The sequence below is a fragment of the Nomascus leucogenys genome, chromosome 8, assembly GCF_006542625.1.
Source record: "Nomascus leucogenys isolate Asia chromosome 8, Asia_NLE_v1, whole genome shotgun sequence".
In the NCBI taxonomy this organism is placed as follows: Eukaryota; Metazoa; Chordata; class Mammalia; order Primates; family Hylobatidae; genus Nomascus; species Nomascus leucogenys.
The window spans coordinates 98,392,215-98,419,109 of record NC_044388.1 but is presented as its reverse complement, the minus strand read 5'-3'; the positions used below and the strand labels follow the sequence as shown (position 1 = coordinate 98,419,109).

At 40.2% G+C, this 26,895-nt stretch overlaps 1 protein-coding gene across 8 annotated transcripts in view; it reads right to left on the bottom strand.

Moving 5' to 3' along the window:
- The window catches only part of MRRF (mitochondrial ribosome recycling factor), a 64,576-nt gene that overhangs the window by 36,965 nt on the left and 716 nt on the right, over window positions 1-26,895 (bottom strand). For 3 of the 8 annotated variants that reach the window (XM_003264087.4, XM_003264088.4, XM_030817763.1), the window contains exons 2-4: window positions 21,473-21,684; window positions 6,443-6,598; window positions 1,700-1,818 (exon numbers count right to left, since the gene is read on the bottom strand). In XM_003264087.4, coding sequence (XP_003264135.1) covers window positions 1,700-1,818; window positions 6,443-6,598; window positions 21,473-21,684 — 487 coding nt within the window. Of the gene's footprint in view, window positions 1-1,699; window positions 1,819-6,442; window positions 6,599-21,472; window positions 21,685-26,423; window positions 26,753-26,895 lie in introns of all 8 variants that reach the window. The other 5 variants (XM_030817762.1, XM_030817764.1, XM_030817765.1 and 2 more) reach the window with 5 other exon arrangements.

The following is a 26,895-nucleotide window of genomic DNA, read 5'->3' as shown; positions in this document are numbered from 1 at the left end:
GGGAACAGGATATGCAAAGGCTCTAAGGATGCAAAGGGTTTGGTGTGTTTGAGGAACTGAAAGACCAGTGTGGCTAAAGCATTGTACAAGGATGACGGTGGCACAAGATAGGCAAAACTGAAAAGACAGAGGCCAGACCAAGCAAAGCCATCTAGGCCACAGTGAGGATTTTGGACTGTTTCTTAAAGATTGCTAGAAGCCACCAATAAAGGCAAAGCATGGGAATGACAAATGACAAAATCTTTTATATATATATATTTTTTTACCTACTTATTTAAGATACAAGGTCTTGCTCTGTCACCCAGGCTGCAGTGCAGTGGCATGATCATAGCTCACTGCAGCTTCAAACTTCTGGACTCAAGTGGTCCTCCCACTGCAGCTTCCTGAGTAGCTAGGACTACAGGCATGTGCCATCACACCTCACTAATTTTTTTATTTTTGAAATTTTTGTAGAGCTAGGGTTTCACTATGTTGCCCTGGCTGGTCTTGAACTCCTGGCTTCAAGTGATCCTCTAACCTTAGCCTCCCAAAGTGCTGGGATTACAGGCATGAGCCACCACACCTGGCACAATATATATTTTTCAAACTCATTCTGGTTGTAGTATGGAGAATGGAGTAGGGGAGTGGTAACAGCACCCCCACAGGTGTGCCTGGCCCATTAGCTATCAGAGCCCTTTGATTTGAAACAGTGTGTTCACAGCAAGGGCTTTCCCTTTCTCCTATCTCTAGCCTAGTTTGTCCAACTACAACAGGTCCAACCTCGGTCTATGACTTTGCAATACAACTACTGAAATAGACAATAAGAACAGGAGGATTCCTTCACCTCATATTAGCAGATGAGGAAATGGAGGCCCAGAGAGTGGAGCAACTTGCCCAAGGTCAAACAGCCAGTTGGTGGTAGAGATGGGACCCGATTCCAGGTACTCTAGCACTCCTAATCCAGGCCAATTCCTAGTGGACCAATAACAAAAAGCCCAATTACTTTCCTCAACTATACTTAAAATCATAAAGCCTCAATGATACAATGACCTAATACAACCCACCTTCCAGTTTTGGAAGCACTGTGCTCCACGCAATATTCTGCAATGGTCAGTCTAGTATAAAAGGACTTCCTGGAGGGTCTGCTCCAAATACTAATGCAGAGGTCACAAATTGGTGGCCCTCAGGCCACATTTGGCCCATTAAAATATTGTTTTATTTGCTTCATAGTCTTTAAAAAAAAAACTCAATTAGTCATCAACATTTACAGAATAAAGATGTCACATAAAAATTTGTGTTACTAGCTTCTTCTGGAAATAAAAATCATAATATCAGGTAACACTGATTATCAGGCCTACATTGTGCCTGGCAATGATCAGGAGCTGGGCAGAGGCATTCCACTAAGACAAGGCACAGGTTCTCCAGCTCACCAGAGCCTTTCCACGCTGGCCAAGCACCAATCACTGCATCTCCAGTATTGTTTTTCTTAGATGGGACCCGTTTGGGTATTCAAACAACTTACCTAGCCTCTGTAGCATCTGAGTTTAACAGAAAAGGAATCTGGCAACGGGAAAAGAGCTTTGCCTTATCTTTAAGTTCTCTTTATTAGGTCTTCTCTCTTGTTTCATCCTAAGCTGAAGGAATACTTCCTCCTGATATGACCCAGTCTCCTCCATTCCAAAAGAGACCATGGAGAGAGATCTTAGCAAGGCCACCTTACCTCTGGGAAGCTGGCCATATTCACCAAAATCAGCTGTGGCGACTTCATGGAGATCTGGCTAATCTGGTTTAAAGCAAGCTTCCCATCAGCAGTTACCACAGCAATCTTGTCAAGGGATCCTAAAAGAAAAATTATAGAGTTTTAGAATTCCAAAGAACCTTAGTAGCCCCAAATCTAAGTCCCTATCTAATTCAGATTCAGGTTGGATGCAGTGGCTCATGCCTGTTATCCCAGAGCTTTGGGAGAGTGAAGTGGGAGGAATGCTGGAGGGCAGTAGTTTGAGACCAACCTAGGCAAAACAGCAAGACCACATCTCTACAAAAACATTTTTTTAATTAGCAGGCATGGTGGCGTGTGCCTGGAAGATGAGCTACTCAGCAATGAGGCTGCGGTGGGAGGATTGCAAAAAACCCAAGAGGTAGAGGTTACAATGAGCTGTACTGGCCACTGCACTCCACCGTAGGCAACACAGTGAGATCTTGTCTCACAATAATAATAATAATTCAGATTCAACAAACATTTAGGGATTCTTATCAATGTGACAGGAGTGTACAAGGGGCTTTCACAGGAACAGCAGTATCATGTGATATAAAAAGCTTGAAATGTTGACAGAACTAGGTTGGAATTCCTCACCAGCAACTAGGGTGGCCAACCATCCTGGTTTGCCTGGAGCTGAAGAATTTTCTGTGACAGGGCTTTTAGAACTAAAACTGGAAACAGCTGATCACCCTCACAAGCAACTCTGTCATTTACTTGCTATGAAACCTCGGGTGAGTTACTTATCTTCTCTGTGCCTTGGTTTCCAACTCAGTCAAAAAATAACTACCTTAGAGGATTAGAGTAAGGACTGTAGCTAAAGGAGTCTAATTAAATATAAACAATGGAGTATACAATAAACACCAAAAAATATGCATTAAAGTGGTACCTCTTACTATCCCTTTTAGTCCTTACAACGAACCTGTAACACTGCATTATTACCCCCGCTTTACAGATGAGGAAACAAGACTTGGGAAGAATAAACAGGCCAAGATCACAGGGGTAACAAAAGGAAAAATAAGAGCCAAGACCCAAACTCAGGTGTGCTTAATTCTGATTTCAATCAAGGCTCTTTCCCTTATAAATGGAACTCAAATCCGGCTGTGCATCAGAATCACCAGCGAGCTTTGAAAATTAGATTCCTGGGCCCCACCCCCAGAGAGATCCTGATTCAGTAGAGGCTTCAGAGCCTGTGATTTGGGGAAGCCTGTAATTTTTTTTTTAGGTTCACCACATTATTCTGACACAGCCAGATTTGGAACCATTTGCTTGTATGACCCTCCATTTTGGTACTTAGATCCTCTTTAGAAACTAGCCCATTAAACAAACAACAACAACAACAAAACTATTAACATTTTCCTATTATCCTGGATATAATCTTTATCCGCATCTAAATTCTGGAAAACCCTGGGAAAAATTTTCAAAAATGGCAAGAAGGCAAGCAATAAAGCTACAGTTACAGATGCAAAAGAGGCATTATTCAAACTCCCTTATTTCCTATGCAAATGAGAACTAGAAGAAAAACCTTACCATTCACAGTAGGAACCACTCAAGGATGGCTCATTCTGAGACACAAAGAGAAAAGAGGGGAAATGGAGTCTTAAACAAATTGGAGTTGTCCTGGCAATATGTTGTTAGAATAATGCAGTACCATACTGTGGCCCAAAGATCTGATTTGAGATACTCAACCAGATTCAATGTCATCGTAAGACAGAAGGTTGCTGACACCAGTGGCTTCAACCTGGAAAAGTCCAGGAGGTATAATGGTAAAAGTCTTTGTTATTCTGAAGACCAATTACCTGAGTTCAAATACCAATTCTGCCACTTTCTGATTGTGTGGCCGTGGGTAGACCCCTTCAGCCTTCTTGACCTCTGTTTCCTGATTTCTAAATGGGACATAAAAATTGTACTTATATCTCGTCAGGTACAGTGGCTCATGCCTGTAATCCCAGCACTTTGGGAGGCTGAGGCGGGCGGATCACGAGGTCAGGAGTTTGAGACCAGCCTGGCCAACATAGTGAAACCCCGTCTCTACTAAAAATACAAAAAATTAGCTGGGCATTGTGGCGGGCGCCGGTAATCCCAGCTAGTTGGGAGGCTGAGGCAGGAGAATCGCTTGAACCCGGGAGACGGAGGTTGCAGCGAGCCGAGATCGCACCACTGCACTCCACTCCAGGCGATAGTGCAAGACTCTGACTCCAAAAAAAAAAATTGTACTTATATTTCATAGGGTTTTTATGAATACTAAATGACAGAATGTAGGAAAAGCATTTAAACTGTGTCCCAGTAAATGCTGACTATTATTACTTCTTGACATTCTGTGTTTTAATTTCTCTAATACACTCTAATATTCTCTAATTAAACTCTGTTCTGTCTTGCTTCAGGACCCTTGCATATATTTTTCCTTCTACTGAGAACACTCTTCTCTGTTCAGATAAATCCTGCTCATCATTCCTTAACAGTCAGATACAGTGGCATCTAATCTCAGTAATCTTGTCTGATCTCCTAGGCTGGATTATAAACTCCTTTTATAAGCTGCCAGTATCTGAGCACATTTCCATAATAATAATTGCCTATATTTACTGAATACTTCCTATAAGCAAGACATCATGATAAATGCTTTCTATAATGTATTTGCTGTCAATATCATATTAACTCTATGAGATAGTTATTATTATTTCTACCTTATACACAAGGACACTGAGGCATACAGAGTAACTTGCCCAAGATCACAACAGCTCTTAATGGAGCCTGAATTCAAACCCAGGTCTGACCAACTCCAAAGTCATTTGGTCTTCACCACTCAGCTTTGCTGTATAGTTTTATACATGTTGGTTTACTTGTTTGACCCTTCACATCAGGTTCTAGGCTTCTGGAAGGTAGGGACAATATATTTTCTCTCTGTATCCACAGCACATATTAATCAGCACAGAAAAAGTGCTCAATAATGCTTTGATGATAAATGAATGTATGCATGGACGGATGAAAGGGAAGAGGATAACAAAGAATAAACAAATAAACCTGTATCTAGACAACTGTTAAAAGGTGTCAGTTATCTGGGAGATAGAAATTGCTCTGAGAAAGAGGAAAATGTAGGGGGGAAAAGTACCTGTTGGTTCAGATGGTAATGAAAGATAAAATGGAAGAATCTGGCAAAAGAGACTAGTTAAGTTTAGTCTGTTTCACCCAGTCTCTTCATGGCCCCAAGTTCTAAATAGAACGTTATACAAACACAGTCCTGAAGAGAAAGGAAAAAGGAAATACCAACAGGAGGCCTTTTGAAATGGATCTTAATTCAGTCTTCCTGATTTGCTATAAGATCCTTTGCCACAGAAGTCCCAACACAGGCTTTTCAGAATGCAATTGTGGTGGTTACCATTCCTAAATCCATATCGACATAATGCATCAAATCCTTTTCCCTCAATCTGTCCCCAGCGAGAATCTCCCTCAGCTTCATTCCTGCCCCTCATTTTCTCAGAGGTTAACATTTAACAAATTACACTCCCAACCTCTTTCCAGGCCCATCATCTTTTTAAGTTCAACAAGAGTGGAGCTTGCTGGCTAATTTTAAGTATCACATTTCTCCCTGAGCTCCTCTCAAACTGCTCTCTGGTTTCGGCTGCAGAATGTTAACAGAAAGCACAGGGGAGACAGAGCACTTTATCAGTTTCATACCTAAAATAATAAGCAAGTTTAAAATAAACAGTTGAGAGAGATTGAATGGCACGCTCTACTGTCAGCAAAGGCAGAAATGCCCCAACCCAAAGGTTGACAAATGACGGGAACAGTATTCTAGTTTCACACTGGATCTCATCTCTGAACTCGGTATGTTTCTGATAGTGTTTATAAGTGGAGCTCTATTTTTCACTTGGTTTTCTTAAGAGCAAAATATTTCTAGTTTTCTTATGAACTACCCTAATCAAGATGTGAGTAGAAGCAGCCCAAGCTCCCACAGGTACCTTGAGAGGCGGGTCCCAGGTTTGACTTTAGGATGATGACAATTTGCAAAAGGCTAATTTAACAGCAATTGGATTTTTCCTGCCTGCTTGCACCATCAGCTGACAACTCACTTCTCCATCACATCTGCAAACAGTTGGCCTAGACAGTTCTGACATTTCCCACTTAGAAAAGCCACTTTCAGGAAGTTATTAACCCAAACGGAATCTTCCTGGTCAAGCTCAGGGGTATAGAAATGGCTCACGTGGGCAGGTCTGTATCCATTTGGTTTCCAGTAAGGGATAAGAACTGTCAAACAGGACAAATTGGAAAAATCGGACCAAAGATGTCACTTACTATGAGACTAAATACCTAGATGTGCTTATAGTACATTCATAATAAAACTCTCATTTTTTTGAGAGTATAATTCCACAACAGCAAAGACAATACCTATTTTTGTTTACTACTATGCATTAGCACAATGCCTAGTTCCAAAGTAGACAAAAATTTGCTGCATGGATAAATAAATGTAGTGTTAACTATGCGCCAGGCACTATGCTAGAACCATAATACATGTTACCTCATTTATTTTAACTACCACCCCAAAGCTGTAAGTTAAGAATCAAACAAGAAAACAGAGGACCAGGAAAGTAAAGTAACTGCCCATGGCCACCAGCTAGTAAGTGGCAGAGCTGGGACTAAAACTCAACTCTGCCAAACCCATGCTCTTTCCATTACATCCCTCCCCAGAACATTGGTTCAGTCACTAACCTGGTGAGGTCCTTATATTGAGAGTCTTATTGAAATTATCCTTGAGTGCTTCTATCACAGACTTCATTTCTTCATTCACCTCTTCCAAGTTGATTATATCCTCAACCAAGGCAGCATTAATATTCACTCTGGTTTGGGACTGTCCTTTCCCTTTGGCTAAAAAGTGAACATTCAGTGAATAAAACAACAGAAGCATAAACAGAGCCAATAAGCAATTGGTGAAGTACCTACTATGTACAGGGAAAAATGTCAAGTGTTAGAAAATTATAAAACATTATCATGGGGGGAGGGGGGAGGGACAGCATTAGGAGATATACCTAATGCTAAATGACGAGTTAATGGGTGCAGCAAAACAACATGGCACATGGATACATATGTAACAAACCTGCACATTGTGCACATGTACCCTAAAACCTAAAGTATAAAAAAAACAAAAAACAAAAAACATTATCACTCCACTAAAAAAGAGCCTATATTAACTGAGTGTCAACTGTGCTAAACACCTTCTCAGATATTAGTGAGGGGACAGACTTTATAATCAGGCACCCCAGGTTAAAAGTCTGGCTATAATGCATGCTAGCTTTATGACCTTAGGCAAGTTATCTTTCCGAGTATCAAGTTCCCTACCTGTAAAAGAATAATAACATCTATATTGCAAGGTTGCTACAAGGATACGAATTAAGTCATTCAAATACCTAAAAGAACACTATTCACATGGCAGGGAATCCATAACTAAATTAATCCCTTACTTTTCAGAAAAGTAAACAGAAGATGAGAAAGGTAAAGCTATTTGCTTAATGTCACAGGTCAGGAAATGGAAAAGTCAAGATCTGGTTCCAGATCTGCCTAATTTTAAACCCATGAACTTTCCACTAGCCCATCTCCACAAAATCTAATTAGACAGGAAATACATTAATTCATTAAAAAATGAACACTAAGACAAGGATATGCACACAATATCTGATGGCTGGTACAGAGTACAGACAAAAGGAACAATAGTAGTTTACAGACATTAAACACTACCAATGGTAGAGACAATGGCTTATATTTTAGAAAATCAACAGCATTAGGAGCTGAATACAATTTCATTTTATGTCTAAATCATCGTAGTGATTTTTCATATACATTCTATGTGTATACATAGATAATTTCTGTGAGTGATGCAAATATTCTTGCATTTCTTTTATAGGGAATGGGGAAGGAGAAAATCATTAAAATTTTAAACAATATTTACACTGTTTATTCATTAAACATTCAACAAATATTTATTGAGATCCATTCAATAAATTTTGTTGAACATCTACAGTGAGCTCAATCCTGTACTATTTGTGTAGCATATTATAACTTGCAATGCAATTTCAAGTACATTCTCCTCCTTGCTATCCAAGATAGCTCTCTGAGGTAGGAAGAACAGTGATTAGTATTGTCCCCATTGTACAGATGAGAAATCTAAGGCACAAGCCATTTAAATGTTTCGCCCAAAGTAAACAACCGGTAAGCAACAGAGTGATTTTTTTATTTTATTTTATTTTTTTTGAGACAGAGTCTCGCTGTCGCCCAGGCTGGAGTGCAGTGGCGCGATCTCGGCTCACTGCAGGCTCCGCCCCCCGGGGTTCCCGCCATTCTCCTGCCTCAGCCTCCCGAGTAGCTGGGACTACAGGCGCCCGCCATCTCGCCCGGCTAATTTTTTGTATTTTTAGTAGAGACGGGGTTTCACTGTGTTAGCCAGGATGGTCTCGATCTCCCGACCTCGTGATCCGCCCGCCTCGGCCTCACAAAGTGCTAGGATTACAGGCGTGAGCCACCGCGCCTGACCAACAGAGTGATTTTTAAAAACATTTATTTGCCCGTGTTATCACTATGCTTTGAAACCAATGGCTTAGGTTTTTTTTCAGAAGACATGGGGCTGGGCGCGGTGGCTCATGCCTATAATCCCAGCACTTTGAGGGGCTGAGGCAGGCAGATCACGAGGTCAGGAGTTCCAGACCAGCCTGACCAAAATGGTGAAACCCCATCTCTACTAAAATTACAAAAATTAGCCGGGTGTGGTGGCGTGTGCCTGTAATCCTGGCTACTCGGGAGGCTGGGGCAGGAGAATCGCTTGAACCCGGGAGGTGGAGGATGCAGTGAGCCGAGACTGTGCCACTGCACTTCAGCCTGGGCGACAGATCAAAAAAAAAAAAAAAAAAAAAAAAAAAGATACGGATCTTCGGATTGAGAAACACAAGTTTCAAATAGGACAACAAAAGTAAATTCACACCTAGACATGTTGTGACTGCAGAAAACAAAGGACAAAGAGATCTTTATAAACGCCCAAGAGAAAAGACAAATTATCCATGAAGGATTAAAACTTAGAATACTTTCCAAGAGCAACAACAGAAGCCAGAAGCAACTGAAATAATATCTTCAACTTTGAACTTTTAAAACCAAATATGCACATTAATAATTTAAAGATATGTCTGTGAATATTGGAATGAATAGTAATATTTATGAATTAAATACTATGCAACCATGAGAAGAATGAACTACACACAAAAATTTAAATGAGTCTCACAAACATGATGTTGAACACAGAGGCCAGACACAAGAATACAAAACTGTACAGTACGAAGGCCAGATATGAGAATATAAACTGAAAAGTAAAAAAAACAGAAAAAACTAATCCATGCTACTAGAAGTCAGAATAATAGTTATCTGCAAAGGGTCAAGGGTAGTACTTACTAGAAAGAAGCACAAAGGGGACTTTTGACATGCTAGGAATGTTCTGTTTTTTTATCTGGGTGCTGTAAGTGATTTCAGCTTGTGAAATTTATGATAGCTGCACTTTCCTACAGTGCTTTTTTATTTCTATAAAAAGGTTAAAAAATTAGTTAAGGGTAACCATCAAAACAATAAGAAATTAAAAGTATATCTTCCAAATCAGCAGAATTTAAAAAAGAGAGAGAGAGGGATAAAGAAATTTAATCTAATAGGAAAAGAAGAAAAAAGGAAAAAAAGGAATATTTCAACACAGCTAAAAGAACTTTAAATGTTCCCAACACATAAAAATGATAAAAGCTTGAGATGCTGGACACCCCATATACCCTAACTTAACTCATTTATGCATGTAACAAAACATCACATATACACCATATGTACAAATATGTATCAATAAAAAATTTTTTAAACATGCATTTAAAAAAAGAAAAAAGAAAAAAAAACGAAAAAACATGATATAAAGAAAGTCCAAAATAAGGCCGGGTGTGGTGGCTCATGCCTGTAATCCTAGCACTTTGGGAGGCCGAGGCAGGCGGATCACCTGAGGCCGGCGGATCACCTGAGGCCAGGAATTTGAGATCAGCCTAGCCAACAAGGCAAAACACTATCTCTACTAAAAATACAAAAAATTAGCTGGGCATGGTGATGCATGCCTGTAGTCCCAGCTACTTGGGAGGCTGAGGCACAAGCATCACTTGAACCTGAGAGGCAGAGGTTGCAGTGAGCCGAGACTGCACCACTGCACTCCAGCCTGGGTGACAGAGTGAGACTCTTTCTCAAAAAAAAAAGAAAGTACAAAATAAAATAATAACACAAATATGCAGTGACTACAATAAATATAAATGGATCAAAATGACAAGTTAAAAGTGGGAGATTCTCAGTAAGATTTTTAAAAATCTAGTTGAATATAATATGACAGTTTTTAAAAATTATAAAAGATCACAGAAAGTTTGATGTATAGGGATGGAAAAATTATAAGCCTGGCAAACATCAGTCAAAAGAAGACTGGTGTAGCTACATTATCATCAAACAAAAAAGATTTTAAGACAAAATTCACTATTGGAAATCATGAAGACAACTTCAAAATGATAATAGAAACAATTCACCAGAAAGATATATAACAATTCTAAGATTAAATATATCAATAAGATAGCCTCAAAATTAATAGAATTAAAAGAAGAAACTGGCTGGGTGCAGTGGCGTACACTTGTAATCCCAGCAATTTGTGGGGCTGAGGTGGGCAGATTGCTTGATCCCAGCAGTTCAAGACCAGTCTGGGCAACATTGCAAAACCCAGTCCCTACAAAAAATACAAAAATTACCCAGGCATGGTCGTGTGTGCCTGTAGTCCCAGCTACTTCGGAGGCTGAGGTGGGAGAATCAGTTGAGCCCAGAAGATTGAGGTTGCAGTGGGCTGTGATTGCACCGCTGCACTCCAGCCTGGGCAAGACCCTGTCTCAAAATAAAAAGCAACAAAAAAAGGAGAAACTGATCAATCTACAAGCATACTAGGAGAGTTCAATATACCTTCCTTGATAACTGATAATTGAGCAAATAAAAAAACAGAAAAGTTGATCAACAAAATTAGTCAATTTGATCTAATACAATACACCCAAGAAAAAGAGAATATACATTATTCTCAAGCACACTTGGACCTTCTATGAAACAACCATGTTTTACACACAAATCAAATCTCAACAAAAATAAAAGAATCTATATCATATAGAACATGCCCTCTGAACAGAGTAGAATTAAGCTAACCCCAAAACAACCATTTGTTTGAAAAACTTTAAACACCTCTTAATAAACACTCATGGGCTATAGAGAAATGCACAATGGAAATGTTTAAATATTGAGAAATGACCATAATAAAAATATTGAATGTCAAAAACTCAAGTCAGACACGATGGCTCACACCTGTGATCCCAGTGCTCTGGAAGGCCAAGGCGAGAGGATCACTTGAGCCCAGGAGTTCAAGGTTACAGTGAGCTATGATTGTGCCACTGCACTCCAGCCCAGGCAACAAAGCAAGACCTTGCCTCTAAACTAAATAAACAAACAACCTTATAGGAAGCATTTAAAGCATTTAGACAGAAACTTCTAACCTTAATACTTTAAAAACAAAACAAAACAGGCCGGGCGTGGTGACTCACGCCTGTAATTCAAGCACTTTGGGAGCCCAAGGTGGGCGGATCACCCAAGGTCAAAAGTTCGAGACCAGCCTGGCCAACATGGTGAAACCCCATCTCTACTGAAAAATAAAAAAATACAAAAATTAGCTGGGCGTGGTGGCGGGTGCCTATAGTCGCAACTACTCGGGAGGCTGAGGCAGGATAATTGCTTGAACCCAGGAGGACGAGGCTGCAGTGAGCTGAGATCATGCCACTGCACTCCAGCCTGGGTGACAGAGGGAGACTCCATCTCGAAAAATAATAAGAAATAAAAATAAAGAAGTATTATGCACAATGGTAAGATATGAAAACAACCAAAGTGTCTGTGGATAGAGAAATGATGTGGGTGCATGTATGGGTGTGTGTGTTCGTGTATAAAGTGTCATATTATTCAACTTTAAAAAACGAGACCTTGCCATTTGCCATGGATGAACCCGGAGGACATTACACTAAGCAAAACAAGCCACACACAGAAAAATACTGCATGATTATACTTGTATGCAGAATCTCGGGGTGGGGGTTTGCTTGTTTGTGTTTTAGACAGGGCCTCACTCTGTCACCCAGACTGGAGTGCAGTGGTGCAATCTCAGCTCACTACAGGCCTCAACCTCCCTGGGTTCAGGTGATTCTCCCATCTCAGCATCCTGAATAGCTGGGACTACGGGCGCATGCCACCATGCCTGGCTAATTTTTGTATTTTTTTGCAGAGAAGAGGTTTCACCACACTTCCCAGACTGGTCTCGAACTCCTGGGCTCAAGTGATCCGCCCACCTCAGCCTCCCAAAGTGCTGGAATTATGAGCATGAGCCACCATGCCTAATCACATGCGGAATCTACAAAAAAGTTGAATACACACAGAGAATAAAATAATACTTAGCAAGGGTCAGCGGGGTGGGGTGGTGGTGGTGGTGAGGAAATGGAGAGATATAAATCAAAGGATACAAAGTAGTAGATATGTAGGATGAACAAGTCTGGAGATGTAACATACAATAGGAGGACTATAGTTAGTAATATTGTATTATACTCTGGATTTTTTGCTAAGACAGATTTTATGTGCTTTTGCAAAAAAAAAAAAAGGAGGAGGTAACTATGTAAGATAATGGATATGTTAATCTGCATTATGTAACCATATCACTGTATGTATATCAAAGTATCATGTTTACAATAAAATTTTTCAAAGAAAAAAAGAAAACAAGAAAGGCCAAAAATTAATGAACTAATTGTCCAACTCAGAGGATAGAAAGAGAACAAGTACACAGGAGAAAGTAAATAATAAAGAACAGAAATCATAAAATTGCAAAAAAGAGAGATCAAAAAATTAAAGAGTCTTTTAAAAGGTTTATAACTTCTGTCAAGAACAATTAAGAAGAAAGTAGATGCAGATAAATAATATTAAGAAAGAAAAAATGGACACAATTATAAAAATAGTAGAAATCTTAATAAGAGACTATTATGAACAACTTTATACCAACAACTTTGAAAGGTCAAAAAAATGAAAAATTTCCTAAAATAACAACTTACTAAATCAAGAGAATAAGCAGTCTCACAATCATTAAAGAAACCAATTCTATGATTTAAAGTCTACCTACACACACACACACACACACACACACACACACAAATACCAGATCCATATTACTTTACAGGCAAGTTCTATCAAACATGCAAGGGGCTGGGCACAGTGGCTCATGCCTGTAATCCCAGCACTTTGGGAGGCCGAGATGGGCAGATCACCTGAGGTCAGGAGTTTGGACCAGCCTGGCCAACATGCTGAAACCCCGTCTCTACTAAAAATACAAAAATTAGCTGGGCGTGGTGGCGGGCACCTGTAATCCCAGCTACTCAGGAGGCTGAGGCAGGAGAATTGCTTGAACCTGGGAGGTGGAGGTTGCAGTGAGCCGAGATCGTGCCATTGCACTCCAGCCTGGACTACAGAGCAAGACTCAGTCTAAAAAAAACAAAAAACAAAAAACACGCAAGGAGCTGATAATCCTGATTTTTTATAGACCATCCCATTAAGAAAAAGAGATGCATTCCCCAACTTACACTATGAGGCTAAGATACTCTTAATACAAAAGCCAGAGAAGGATAATACTAGAAAACAATGCTCATGAAAACTAGAAAGTTACATTACAGCTAATGTCACATACAAATATAGACTCAAAAATCCTAATATTAGCAAGCCAAATCCAACAATGTATAACACAGATTATGTATCAAGAGCAAGTAGGGCTCATACCAAGAATGCAGAAGTGGTTTAACATCATAAAAACCTATTGATGTTGAGTCACATTAATAGATTAAAAGAGAAAAAAAAGATCATCTCAATAAATGCAGTAAGAGCATTTGATTAAAATTTAATATCCATATGAAACAAACTCCTAGCTAAATAGGGATAAAAGATACTTGCTTAAAAGAGAATACCAAGAGCAAAGCAAACATAATTTTTTTGTTTAAAAATTTTTTAATTTTTGTGGGTACACAGTATACATATTTACGGGTTACATGAGATACTTTGATGTATGCATGCAATAATAATCACATCATAGAAAATGGAATATCCATCCCCTCAAGCATTTATCTTTTGTGTAACAGACAATTCAATTATACTCTTTTAGTTAATTTTAAATGTACAATTAAATTATCACTGACTTTATTCACCCTGTTGCGCTATTAATTACTAGGTCTTACTCATTCTTTCTAACTGTATATAATTTTTGTATCCATTAACAACCCCCAACTCCTTCCCACTCCTCCACTACCATTCCCAGCCTATGGTAACAGTCCTTCTACTCTCTTCTCCATGAGTTCAAATGTTTTGATTTTTAGATGCACAAAATTGTTTTGATTTTTAGCTCTCACTTAGAGAACAAGCAAAGTTAGTCTTTCTGTGCCTCATTTCACTTAACGGAATGACCTCCGGTTCCATCCATGTTGTTGCAAATGACAAGATCTCATTCTTTTTTATGGCTACATAGTATGCCATTGTGTATATGTATCACATTTTCTTTATCCAGTCATCTGTTGATGGAAACTTAGGTTGCTTCCAAATCTTAGCTATTGTGAACAGTGCTGCAACAAACTCGAGAATACAGATATTTCTTCAATATACTGATTTCCTTTCTTCTGGGTATACACCCAGCAGTGGGATTGCTGGATCATATGGTAGCTCTATTCTTAGTTTTTTGAGGAACCTCCAAACTGTTCTCCACAGTGGTTGTGCTAATTTACATTTCTACCAACAGTGTACAACGGTTTCCTTTTCTCCACATCCTTGCCAGTATTTGTTAGTGACTGAATATTGGATAAAAGCCATTTTAACTGGGGTGAGATAATATCTCATTATAGTTTTGATTTGCATTTCTCTGATAATCAATGATGCCAGGCACCGTTTCATGTGCACGTTTGCCATCTTGAAATATGTCTTATTTCGAGAAATGTCTATTCAAAAATTTTGCCCATTTTTAAATCAGATTATTAAATTTTTTCCTAGAGTTGTTTGAACTCCTTATATATGTATTTTGGTTATTAATCCTTTATCAGATGGGTAGTTTGTAAATATTCTCTCCCATTCTGTGGGTTGTTTTTTCACTTTGTTGACTGTTTCCTTTGCTGTGCAGAAGCTTTTTAACTTGATGTGATCTCACTTGTCCATTTTTGCTTTGGTTGTGTGTGCTTGTGGGGTACTACTCAAGAAATCCTTGCCCACTCCAATGTACTGGAGAGTTTCCCCAATGGTTTCTTGTAGTAGTTTAATAGTTTGAGGTCTTAGATTTAAGTCTTTAATCCATTTTGATTTTTGTATATGATGAGAGACAGAAATCAAGTTTCATTCTTCTGCATATGGATATCCAGTTTTCTCAGCACCATTTATTGAAGAGATTGTCCTTTCCCCAATGTATGTTCTTGGCACCTTTGTCAAAAAATGAGTTCACTGTAGGTGTATGAATTTGTTTATGGGTTCTCTATTCAGTTCCACTGGTTTACGATATGGTTTGGCTGTGTCCTCACCCAAATCTCATCTTAAACTGTAGTTTCCATAATTCCACATGTAGTAGGAGGGACCAGGTAGAGATAATTTTATCATGGGGGTGGTTTCCCCCATCCTGTTCTTGTGACAGTGAGTTCTCAAGAGTTCTGATGGTTTTATAAGCAGCTTCCCTCTTTGCTGGGCACTCATTCTCTCTCGCCCCCGTATGAAGAGGTGCCTTCCACCATGATTGTAAGTTTCCTGAGGCCTCCCCAGCCATGCAGAACTGTGAGTCAATTAAACTTCTTTCCTTTCTAAATTACCCAGTCTCGGGTATGTTTTTATTAGCAGTGTGAGAACAAACTAATACAGTAAATACTAATACACTACCAGAATAGTGGTGTGCTGCTATAAGGATACCTGAAAATGTGGAAGCAACTTTGGAACTGGGTAACACGCAGAGGCTGGAACAGATTAGAGGACTCAGAAGAAGACAGGAAAATGTGGGAAAGCTTGGAACTTCCTAGAGACTTGGAGGGCTCAGAAGACAGGAAGATGTGGGAAAGTTAGGAACTTCCTAGAGACTTGTTGAATGGCTTTGATCAAAATGCTGACAGTGATATAAACAATGAAGTCCAGGCTGAGGTAGTCTCAGATGGAGATGAAGAACTTGTTGGGAACTGGAGCAAAGGTGACTCTTACTGTGCTTTAGCAAAGAGACTGGTGGGTTTTTGCCCATGTCCTAGAATCTGTGGAACTTTGAACTTGAGAGAGATGATTTGGGGTATTTGGCAGAATAAATTTCTAAGTGACAAAGCATTCAAGAGGAAGGAGAGCATAAAAGTTTGAAAAATTTGGCCAGGCATGGTGACTTAACCCTGTAATCCCAGCACTTTGGGAGGCCGAGGCAGGCAGATCATAAGGTCAGCAGATAGAGACCATCCTGGCCAACATGGTGAAATCCCATCTCTACTAAAAATACAAAAATTAGCTGGGCGTGGTGGCGCATGCCTGTAACCCCAACCACTCAGGAGGCTGAGGCAGGAGAATCACTTGAACCAGGGAGTCGGAGGTTGCAGTGGGCCAAGATCACGCCACTGCACTCCAGCCTGGCAACAGAACAAGACTCCGTCTCAAAAAAGAAAGTTTGAAAAATGTGCAGCCTGGCAATGCAACAGAAAAGAAAAACCCATTTTCAAGGGATAAATTCAAGCCACCTGCAGAAATTTGCATAAGTTAACAAGAAGCTGAATGTTAATCACCAAGACAATGGGGCAAATGTTATGTCAGACACCTTCTAGCAGTCCCTTCCATTACAGGCCTGGAGGCCTAGGCGGGAAAAATGGTTTCCTGGGCCAGGTGCAGGGCCCCCCCTGCTGTGTACAGCCTTGGGACTGCATGCCAGCTGCTCCAGCCATGGCTAAAAGGGGCCAAGGTACAGTTCAGGACATTGCTTCAGAGGTCGCAAGCCCCTCAGCCTTGGCAGCTTCCATATGGCAGCTTCCATATGGTGTTGGTCCTGCGGGTACGCAGAAGAATCAAAGTTTGGGAACCTCCGCCTAGATTTCAGAGGATGTATGGAAACACCTGCATGTCTAGGCAAAAGTCTGCTGCAAGGGCAGAGCCCTCATGGAGAACCTCTGCTAGGGCAGTGCAGAAGGGAAATGTGAAGTTGGAGCCCCCACAGGGGCACTGCCTAGTGGAGCTGTGAGAAGAGGGCCACCATCCTCCAACCCAGAACTTGGTAGATCCACCAACAGCTTGCACAGTGCACCAGGAAAAGCTGCAGACACTCAATGCTAGCCCGTGAAAGCAGCCAGGAGGGGTGCTGTACCCTACAAAGTCACAGGGGCAGAGCTGCCCGAGGCCATGGGAGCCCACCTCTTGCATCAGCATGATCTGGATGTGAGACATGGAGTCAAAGAAGATCATTTTGGAACTTTAAGGTTTAATGACTGCCCTACTGAATTTCAGACTTGCATGGAGCCTGTAGCCCCTTTGTTTTGGCCAATTTCTCCCATTTGGAATGGTTGTATTTATCCAATGCCTGTAACCCCATTGTATCTAGGATGTAACTACCTTGTTTTTGATTTTACAGGCTAGGTAGAAGGGATTTGCCTTGTCTCATAAGACTATGGACTTTAACTTTTGAGTTAATGCTGGAATGAGTTAAGACTTTGGGGGACTGTTGGAAGGGCATGATTGTGTTTTGAATTGTGAGGACATGAGATTTGGGAGGGGCCAGGGGTGGAATGATATGGTTTGACTGTGTCCCCACCCAAATCTCATCCTGAATTGTAGTTCCCCACCTGTCATGGGGGAGATGGAGATAACTGAATCATGAGGGCAGTTTTCCCCATCCTGTTTTTGTGATAGTGAGGTAGCTCTGAAGAGATCTGATGGTTTTATAAGGGGCTTCCTCCTTCACTGGGCACTTATTCTCTCTCCTGCCACCCTGTGAAGAGGTGACTTCTGCCATGATTATAAGTTTCCTGAGGCCTCCCCAGCCATGCAGAACTGTGGGTCAATTAAACCTCTTTCCTTTTATTTTAAATTTTTAATTTTTTTTTTTGTTGACGGAGTCTGGCTTTGTCACTCAGGCTGCAGTGCAGTGGCACAATCTTAGCTCAATGCAACCTTCGCCTCCCGGGAGCAGGCAATTCTCCTGCCTCAGCCTCCCAAGTAGCTGGGATGACAGGCATGTGCCACCATGCCCAGCTAACTTGTATTTTTAGTGGAGACAGGGTTTTGTCATGTTGGCCAGGCAGGTCTCGAACTCCTGACCTCAAGTGATCCACCCACCTTGGCCTCCCAAAGTGCTGGGATTACAGACGTGAGCCACTGTGCCTGGCCTAAATCTTCTTCCTTTATAAATTACCCAGTCTTGGGTATTTCTTCATAGCAGCATGAGAACAGACTAACACTGTCTATGAGTCTGTTTTTATGCCCATACCATGCTGTTTTGGTTACTATAGTTCTGTGGTATAATTTGAAGTCAGGTAATATGATTTCTCCACAAACATAACTCTTAACGTTAACGTATAAGAAGTATTTCCTATAAAGTCAGGAATAAAACAAAGATGCCTATTATCACCAGTCACATTTATTCAAATGACACTAGAGTTCCTAGCCAATCCAATGAGAGTTGGGGGAAGAGAGGAGAAGGGAGGGCAACAGGACAGGAGGGGAGAAGAATGGAAAGGGACATATGTGCACCACAACACATGTACAAGAATGCTTATACTAGCATTATTTGTTTTAGCTCAAAACTGGAAACAACCCAAACGTCTGTCAACTGTAGAATGGATATTAAATTGTGGTATATACTTTCAGTAGAATATCATTAATAAAAATGCACAAACAACCATTATGTGCACAACATGGACATATCTCACAAATAGATTATTACCAATAGAAGTCAGACACAAAATCCATACTGACTTCACAAAGGACAAAACTAATCTGTGGTGTTAAAGTCAATATAGTGGGTTATCTATCCTTACAGTGGGAGAGTAACAACTCAAAGGGACATGTGGTAAGTTTCAAAAACACAAGTGACAGTCTATTTATTGATTTGGGTGATGACTACATGATTGCGTTCACTTTGTAAAAATTCACTGAAGCACAAACTTATGATTTATGTACACACTTTTCTTTATATATAACTCAAAAAAAGTAATATATATAAAAGTGACAAAAAAAAAAGATAGGATTCCCCCAGAAATAAACCTGATTAAAGAACTAATTAAATAACTGTACAAGATCTTTTTTTTTTTTTTTTTGAGACAGGGTCTCACTCTGTCCCCCAGGCTGGAGTGGCAGAGGCATGATCACGGCTCACTGTAGCCTTGACCTACTGGGCTCAAGCAATGCTCCCACTTCAGACTCCAGAGTAGCTGGGACCACAGGGGTGCACCACCACACCTGGCTAATTTTTGTGGAGACAGGGCTTCCCCATGTTGCCCAGGCTGGTCAGAACTCCTGAGCTCAAGCAATCCAACCACCTTGGCCTCTCAAAGTGCTGGGATTATAGGCGTGGGCCACCACTCCTGGCCTTGTGCAAGAGCTGTCTGGAGAAAACTTGACACTATGATCATAAATTTCATATAGAAGAGGAGAAAGCCAAGAAGAAAAAGAAAAGCATATGTGTGGTGAGGGGAAAGATTTGTACCACTAAATTGAACTTTATGACAGTAAGTCAGGCAGTATGAAATTTACTGCAGGGAGAGATAAGCAGTTCAACAAAATCAAGAGCTCAGAAACAATACCATATATATATAAAGAAACTCACACAACGGGGGGGGTGGGGCATTACAAATCTGGGAGTACAGAGTAGGCTAATCAATAAATGATTCTGACACAACTTGTTATCCATCTGGAAAGGAAACTTTAAAAATTACCTCACATTATATTCAGAAATAAATTACCTTGCAATAGAGGGGTATTTCTTAAAGAAGACACAATTAATAAAGGACTGAAAAATATGACATTAAAACCCATGTTCAACAAAAACATCATAAAGTAAAAAGCAAAGAAGATACTTGTAACACATATTATGGACAAATAATGAGCATCCCTAATATAAAAGAATCGAAGAAATCTAAAAGAAAAAGTCAAACAACCAACTTCTGCAGCTTCAAACTCCTCACCTCAAGCCATCCTTCCACCTCAGCCTCCTGAGTAGCTAGGACTACAGGTACGGGCCACCAGGCCTAGCATTTTTTTTTTTTTTTTAAGAGGCAAGGTCTCATTATGTTGCCCAAGCTAATCTCAAACTCCTGGCCTCAAGCAATCCCCTCACCTCAGCCTCCTGAGTAGCTGGGATTACAAGTGCGAGCCAACTTTTAAAGAGGCAATCAAAGAAGACAAAACTGAATAGCCCACAAAATATGAAAAAATGCTGCTTACGCACTGTAGTTACTGTCTAGTGTACTACAAGACTGCAATACTGTAGGTATCAGGAACTCAAGTTTCTGGTTCTGCCATTAATTATATAGGAACATGGGCAAATTTCTCACAAATTATCTCAGTTTCTTCATTTATAAAATGGTAAGATCTGGATTAACTAGATAATTATAAGGATTTCTCCAATGGAAAATTATAATTCCTTCAATGGATAATTATAAGGATAAATTAGTAAATGTATAGAAACTTTAAAAAATATAATGCTACATACAGATCAAAGGTTATCACTATTAACAGAATATAAGTCTTCTAAGCATTACTGTTCTTTCAGCAATTTGTTAATTTTCCTATTACAGAAAGGGGAAGGTCTGCATGAAATTAGAAAAGGAGAGTCAGTGGGAAAATATTCAGCAGCATATATGTAGCGCCATTCTTGGGGGAGGACTCCCTGATCCACCACTGCAAATTGCTGGTGTGACTGACAATTTTTTATCACTCATTCTTTCATTCAACAAAATTTGTCAATACATACTATATCCAGGGCCTGTTAGGTGCTAAATAAGAACAATAGAGAATCTACCTTCATCAGGTCCAGCACAGAAGACAGATAAATGATAATCAATCTTCCGTTTAATTAATTAAATCACTGCTGGTCTAAGTGCATCAAAGGCAAAATAATAGAATGCACGAGTGCAGGTAACGGGACTTGACCTAGTCTAAGAGGTCAGGAAAGGCTTCCCATCGGAAGCAGCATTTAAGCTGAGACCTGTAGTACATCAGTCTCATTCTTGGATGACACAAGCCATTAAGATCATCCATCTAAATCCACGGCTCTAATACCCACTTCATCCAACAACCTTCTGGTCTTAATTATACTTCCAACATGCATCTTCCTATAAGGAGACAATATATTGATCCCTGCTACAAGCATTCTAGCTTGCTTGGCACTTACACCTTTAATTCTAAATCTAAAAGAAAGAAATTAGGCATTTTCTGAGCTACCAAAAAAACAAATGAGGCAGTATGGTAATGAGAAAACAGGCACTGGGTTATAACACCATCTCTGCCACTGTAACCTTTTAAGTTAATCGAATGAAATCGCTGAGGCACCATTTCCTTGTGTTAGCAAGGGGAGAAATTCAGTACATCTGAGATAACTGCCAGCTATAATTCAAGGGCTAAATATAAGAAAGGGGTGAAGTACGAGAGAACGTCACATGTCTCTACCTTTGGCTTTCTTGGTAGCAAAATGGCGGACTGGTACAGCTGAATAGGCCACGTATTGCCTATGGCCATGCTGTCTTTCATGCACTGTCTTCAGTGCAACTTCTGAAACGGGTCTGATAGAGGCTGCAAGATAATTGCGGAAGGCAGGGTAGACCATGCGGAAGCACTTTAATCCCAAGGCCATGACTGAAGACAATCCTTGGAAACATCCACTAAAAAGAATAAGACAAAAAGCAGATCTAAGTAAAAGAGACCATATTGCAACTTCAGGTAATTCGTACCAATTATCAAGCAACTCCTATAAACTGAGCTAAGTACTAGACAATTTAAATACATTATCTCTAATCCTTTTCCCAACAGCCCTAGAAGAAAATATTATTTGCCTCATTTTACAGAATGAAGAAACTAAGGCTCACAGAGATTTAAGTAATTTCCCCACTTTGGACTCCAAACCCCAGGCTCTTTCCACTGCACCAAAATGCCCATTAAGCAAATATGCAGCAGACTAAAGCTTTAATGATGCTAATTAAACCCTTATATGAGAAAAAGCACAAAATCTTGATAAAGTTTAAAGAGGGAAGGCAGAGCACTAGAAGAGGACTTTAAATAAGAAAACCATCTCAACAGGCATAAAATGACTGGAAAATTCACACGACAGCATTTAATTAAAATTTTATTTGGTTCCTTACGCACTGATTACCAATTAGGATGCCCTTTAATGTGAGTCTTAAAGCATGACTGAGGTTTGAGGTCTTCCATGGTATAGAACTAGAGCTCTGGAACATGCCACCCTCTACTGTGTTAACACAAGTTACGCATTCTACATCTGAGGTCTTTGACCATGGAAAGATGGTCACCTACAACTACCTCAGGAGAACACAGCCCTAGCTAACTGACAAATATATCATTAATAGCTTCTGCCAGTAATGTTGCTATGGCTCAGGTAAAAATTAAGAACAATTAGTATCAAATACCAGGAAGCTGCTTCCTTTGAGTAACAGTCCCACACCTTATTTTTTTTTTAAAATCCCATCCTAAACTTTTGATCCAACATAATGGAATGAATAACATGGGCTTTGCTGTCAGGAAGACCTGGAAGCCAATCCTAGCTCCATTACTGACTAAATACTCCTGAATATTTCTGCTCCTTGATTTCTTCAACTGTAAAATGGGAATAATTGTACTCATTTCTTAGGGTTAGGAATAATTAATGAGGTTATGCAAGTAAAGCCCTTGACACAGTACTTAGCAAACAGCAGGAGCCCCCCAAAATAATACCTGTTGATAGCTATCACCTTTTCTTTCAAACTTTTTAAAAAATATTATCTTTATTATCTTTTGAGACTGAGTCTCACTCTGTTGCCCAAGATGGAGTGCATTGGCACGATCTTGGCTTACAGCAACCTCCACTCCCGGGTTCAAGCAATTCTCATGCCTCAGCCTCCCAAGTAGCTGGGATTACAGGCACATGCCACCATGCCCAGCTAATTTTTTTGTATTTTTAGTAGAGACAGGGTTTCACCATGTTGCCCAGGCTGGTCTTGAACTCCTGGGCTCAGGCAATCCACCTGCCTTGGCCTCCCAAAGTGCTAGGATTACAGGTGTGAGCCACCATGCCTGGCCTCTAAAACTTTTATGCCAGCATCAGACACAATAAAGAAACGTTGTATGTTATTCATGATGTACAAAATAGCCTACAATCAGTCAGACCTGGATGTAAATTTCAACTTTAGGCAATTTACTCTTCTTTTCTGAGCATCACTTTCCTCATCAATGATAAAAATAACCTTGAACTTAAAATAAAATTTAATAATGAATACATGTAAACAACTAACATAGTGCCAGGAATATAGCAGCTTAATAAATGATGGCTATCATTTTTAAAGCAAATGAGTAGCACAAAGGCAAATCATTTCTCGTGATGGAATTTTTAACAGTAAGGGATACTAGAAGTTAGTGATCAGTGTATGAAGTCTATAAAACCAGATTTGATGAAAAAAAGGAATATTTTTCTTCTTTATTAGTATCAATAGCTACTATTAATTGAGGTCAAGTTTGGACTGTTTGCTTTAACCATACTATTTCATTTAATTCTCTCAATAATGCCACAAAGAACGTATAATAATCCCCATTTTACAGATGTTGAAACTGAGGTTCAGAAAGATTAAGTCACTGTCCAAGGACATGGAGCTAATAGCCATGCTCTATTTTAGCAGAACTGTTCACAGGTTTGGCTCAGAGTGAAGTTTCTATATCTAGGTTTTTCCCTAATAAAACCAATGCCTAACTCATACTTATAACCAAATATGGCTGTAGAATAATGAGTAGTTTTTTATTTTAGTCTACAGGGTCTCAATCTGGCTGCTCCATTTAAGACAGGTTTCCTGGTGTTCCTGTTGCAGGTCATAATACCAACTCACAAAGCAACAGGAAATCAAAATGGGTTAGAAATAAACAACCTTTGACAGAAAACGCAGCACCCAAAAGCAGACCCAGTACACGTGAACCGGAAGACAACTCTATAAATAAACCACATTGCTAAAATGCTTAAGGCGTAGATTTTAATTGCACAGAAGTCAGGAAATTTCAAAGTGGAAGTTCAATAAAAGCAGTCCTTTAGGTCCTTTACCTTAAGGGTATACAAATTAACATTCAGTTCAGCACAGATAAAGAATTAAAGCTGAAGAAAAATTTGTTGAGATCCCAAGTATTAGCCAACAAAATTAACCTATACATAGAAGCAATGTGGGGAAGTGTCTGAGCTTTGGACGCAGTCTGCAACTGGAATCTCAATTCTCCCATTTACTAGCTGTGTGACCTTGGGGAGGTCATTTAGCCTCTCTGAGCTACAGCTTCCACATCATCATCATAGTGATATAAATGAGGCTTTAAAAGATAACAATAATGACAACAATACCTACATTTATATAACGATGACTACGTGACAGAAACTATTCTAAGTGGCTTATGCACATTAACTGATTTGAGCCTCCTGATAACCCTGAAGTAAGTACTATGATTATTCCCACTTTACAGATAAGAAAACAGAAGCAAAAATCTGCCCAAGATTTGAATTCAGGCAATCTAGCTCCAGAGTCTATGTTGTTAACTGCTATACAGTGCATGTAAAGCACTCAGCATGGCTGGGAACAGTGGTGGGTGCCTATAGTCCCAGTTACTTGGGATGCTAAGGAAGAAGGATCACTTGAGGCCAGGAGTCCAAGGCCAGCCTAGGCAATATAGTGAGACCTAGTCTCTTAAAAACAACAAAACACATACACACAGTACAATGCCTGGCATCCAGTAGGTACACAATAAACTGTAGCTATTATAATAGCATCCCAACTACTAAATTTTTTTTTTTTTTTTTTTAGACAGAGTCTCGCTCTGTCGCCCAGGCTGGAGAGCAGTGGCACGATCTTGGCTCACTGCAACCTACGCCTTCCAGGTTCAGGCGATTCTCCTGCCTCAGCCTCCTAAGTAGGTGAGACTACAGGCACCCACCATCACGCCCAGTTAACTTTTATATATTTTAAGTAGAGATGGGGTTTCACCATGTTGGCCAGGCTGGTCTCGAACTCCCGACCTCAGGTGATCCGCCCACCTCGGCCTCCCAGAGTGCTGGGATTACAGGCGTGAGCCACTGTGCCCGGCCTGAATTTTGTTTTTTTTTTTTGAGACAGAGTCTCACTGTGTCGCCCAGGCTGGAGTGCAGTGGCGCAATCTTGGCTCACTGCAACCTCCGCCTCCAGGGTTCAAGCAATTCTCCTGACTCAGCCTCCCAAATAGCTGGGATTACAGGCACGTGCCACCACACCCAGCTAATTTTTGTATTTTTAGGAGATGGGGTTTCACCGTGTTAGCCAGGATGGTCTCGATCCCCTGACCTTGTGATCCACCCGCCTGGGCCTCCCAATGTGCTGAGATTACAGACTGAAATATTTTTTTAAACTACTTGAAGCACACATTCTTTTTCCAAAGTTGAGGGTTTCAAAAGATTTCCGTTCTTCATAGAAGGTTCGTTTTAATTTTGGCTAAATGACCAACCCAAAGTCCTGGCTTATCTACTGTCCCAGCAACTCCTTTCAATCCAGCTGTATACTAGCTTATAACATAAGCACTTTTATGAGTGTGCATATACGCAGGCCCTTGTACATAAAATACTTTCACAAGTATCATCTTATTTGGTTCTCATAATAACTAAAGAGTGATAATCACCACCCGTATTTTACAAAATAAGAAAAGTGATCTTTCACTTCTCCAGTGCTCCCTCTGCTCCGGGGTCTTCAAACATGCCACTGAATCTCCTTGATGATCTTCCCTCATCTCTTTAACTGTTTGTCTCCATTTTTATTTCAGATTTCAGCTGAACCATCACTTCCTCAGAGGATGGCTTCCTTGGCCATCTCCTAGAGCCCAACTAGGTCAAGTGTCCTGTAGTCTGCTTTCATAACACCCTTTACTTCATCATAGCACTTATTTTTTAACAATACAAGCTAACATTTGTGTAATTATTTGATTGTCTAATTCCCTCCATATAAGTACTACAAGGACTAATCTATGATTTTCTTGTTCACTGCTGTATCCCCAGTATCTGGTACATTGCCAGAACACAGAAGACACTGTGAATGTGATGAATACATCAGTGAAAGTCCAGAAAGATAAATTCCTTGTCCAGGGTCAGCCAGAATCGGATGGGAATCTACCCTTACTATGGTAGGTTCTGGGCTTCCCAGCGTTGCCTCCACTGTCTCTGGTTTGCCAGATTTTTGCTTAGAGATAGTAGAACATGTTCTTCTCTAAATGCAGTGCCAGGTAAAGAAAGGTAGTATCTGACTATACACAGAATCATTATACACCTGGCACGGCCAAAGAAGGAATGAGACACTTTAACAGGTGGAGAAAGGGCTTTTGCCTAAGAGTTAAGAGATCTGGATTCCAGTATGCCCACCTTATCACTCCCTGCCATCCGCCATTTAGATTCATAATCACACGTATTCAAAAAGCATTTGCGGCAGCTCTACCACTGACTTGTGACTTGTACCAAGTGATTTCTCCTACTCAGATTTTGCTTCAACCATAAAATGAAGGGGTCAGATCAGGTTTTCATTCTTTCCAACTATAAAGCTTTCCAAAATGGGGGGAAATGCAATAGTGTGGTTTAAAACAAACAAACAAAAAAGGCACTAAACTTAGAGAAAACTCTGAAAGCGTCTTGGTTCCAGCACTTCCTAGGCACGTGACCTTAAATCGGGCAAACTCTCAGGACCTCCGTCTCATCTGTAAAACGTAAATGACAATACTATTTGTCAGGGTTAAGTAAATGGAGAAGGGCTACTGAAATGACAACTGTTTTGCCACTGGGTGGCACAGAGCAGCGGTTAAAAGCCCAGGCTCAGGAGTCGGAGAGACCTAGGTCTGAA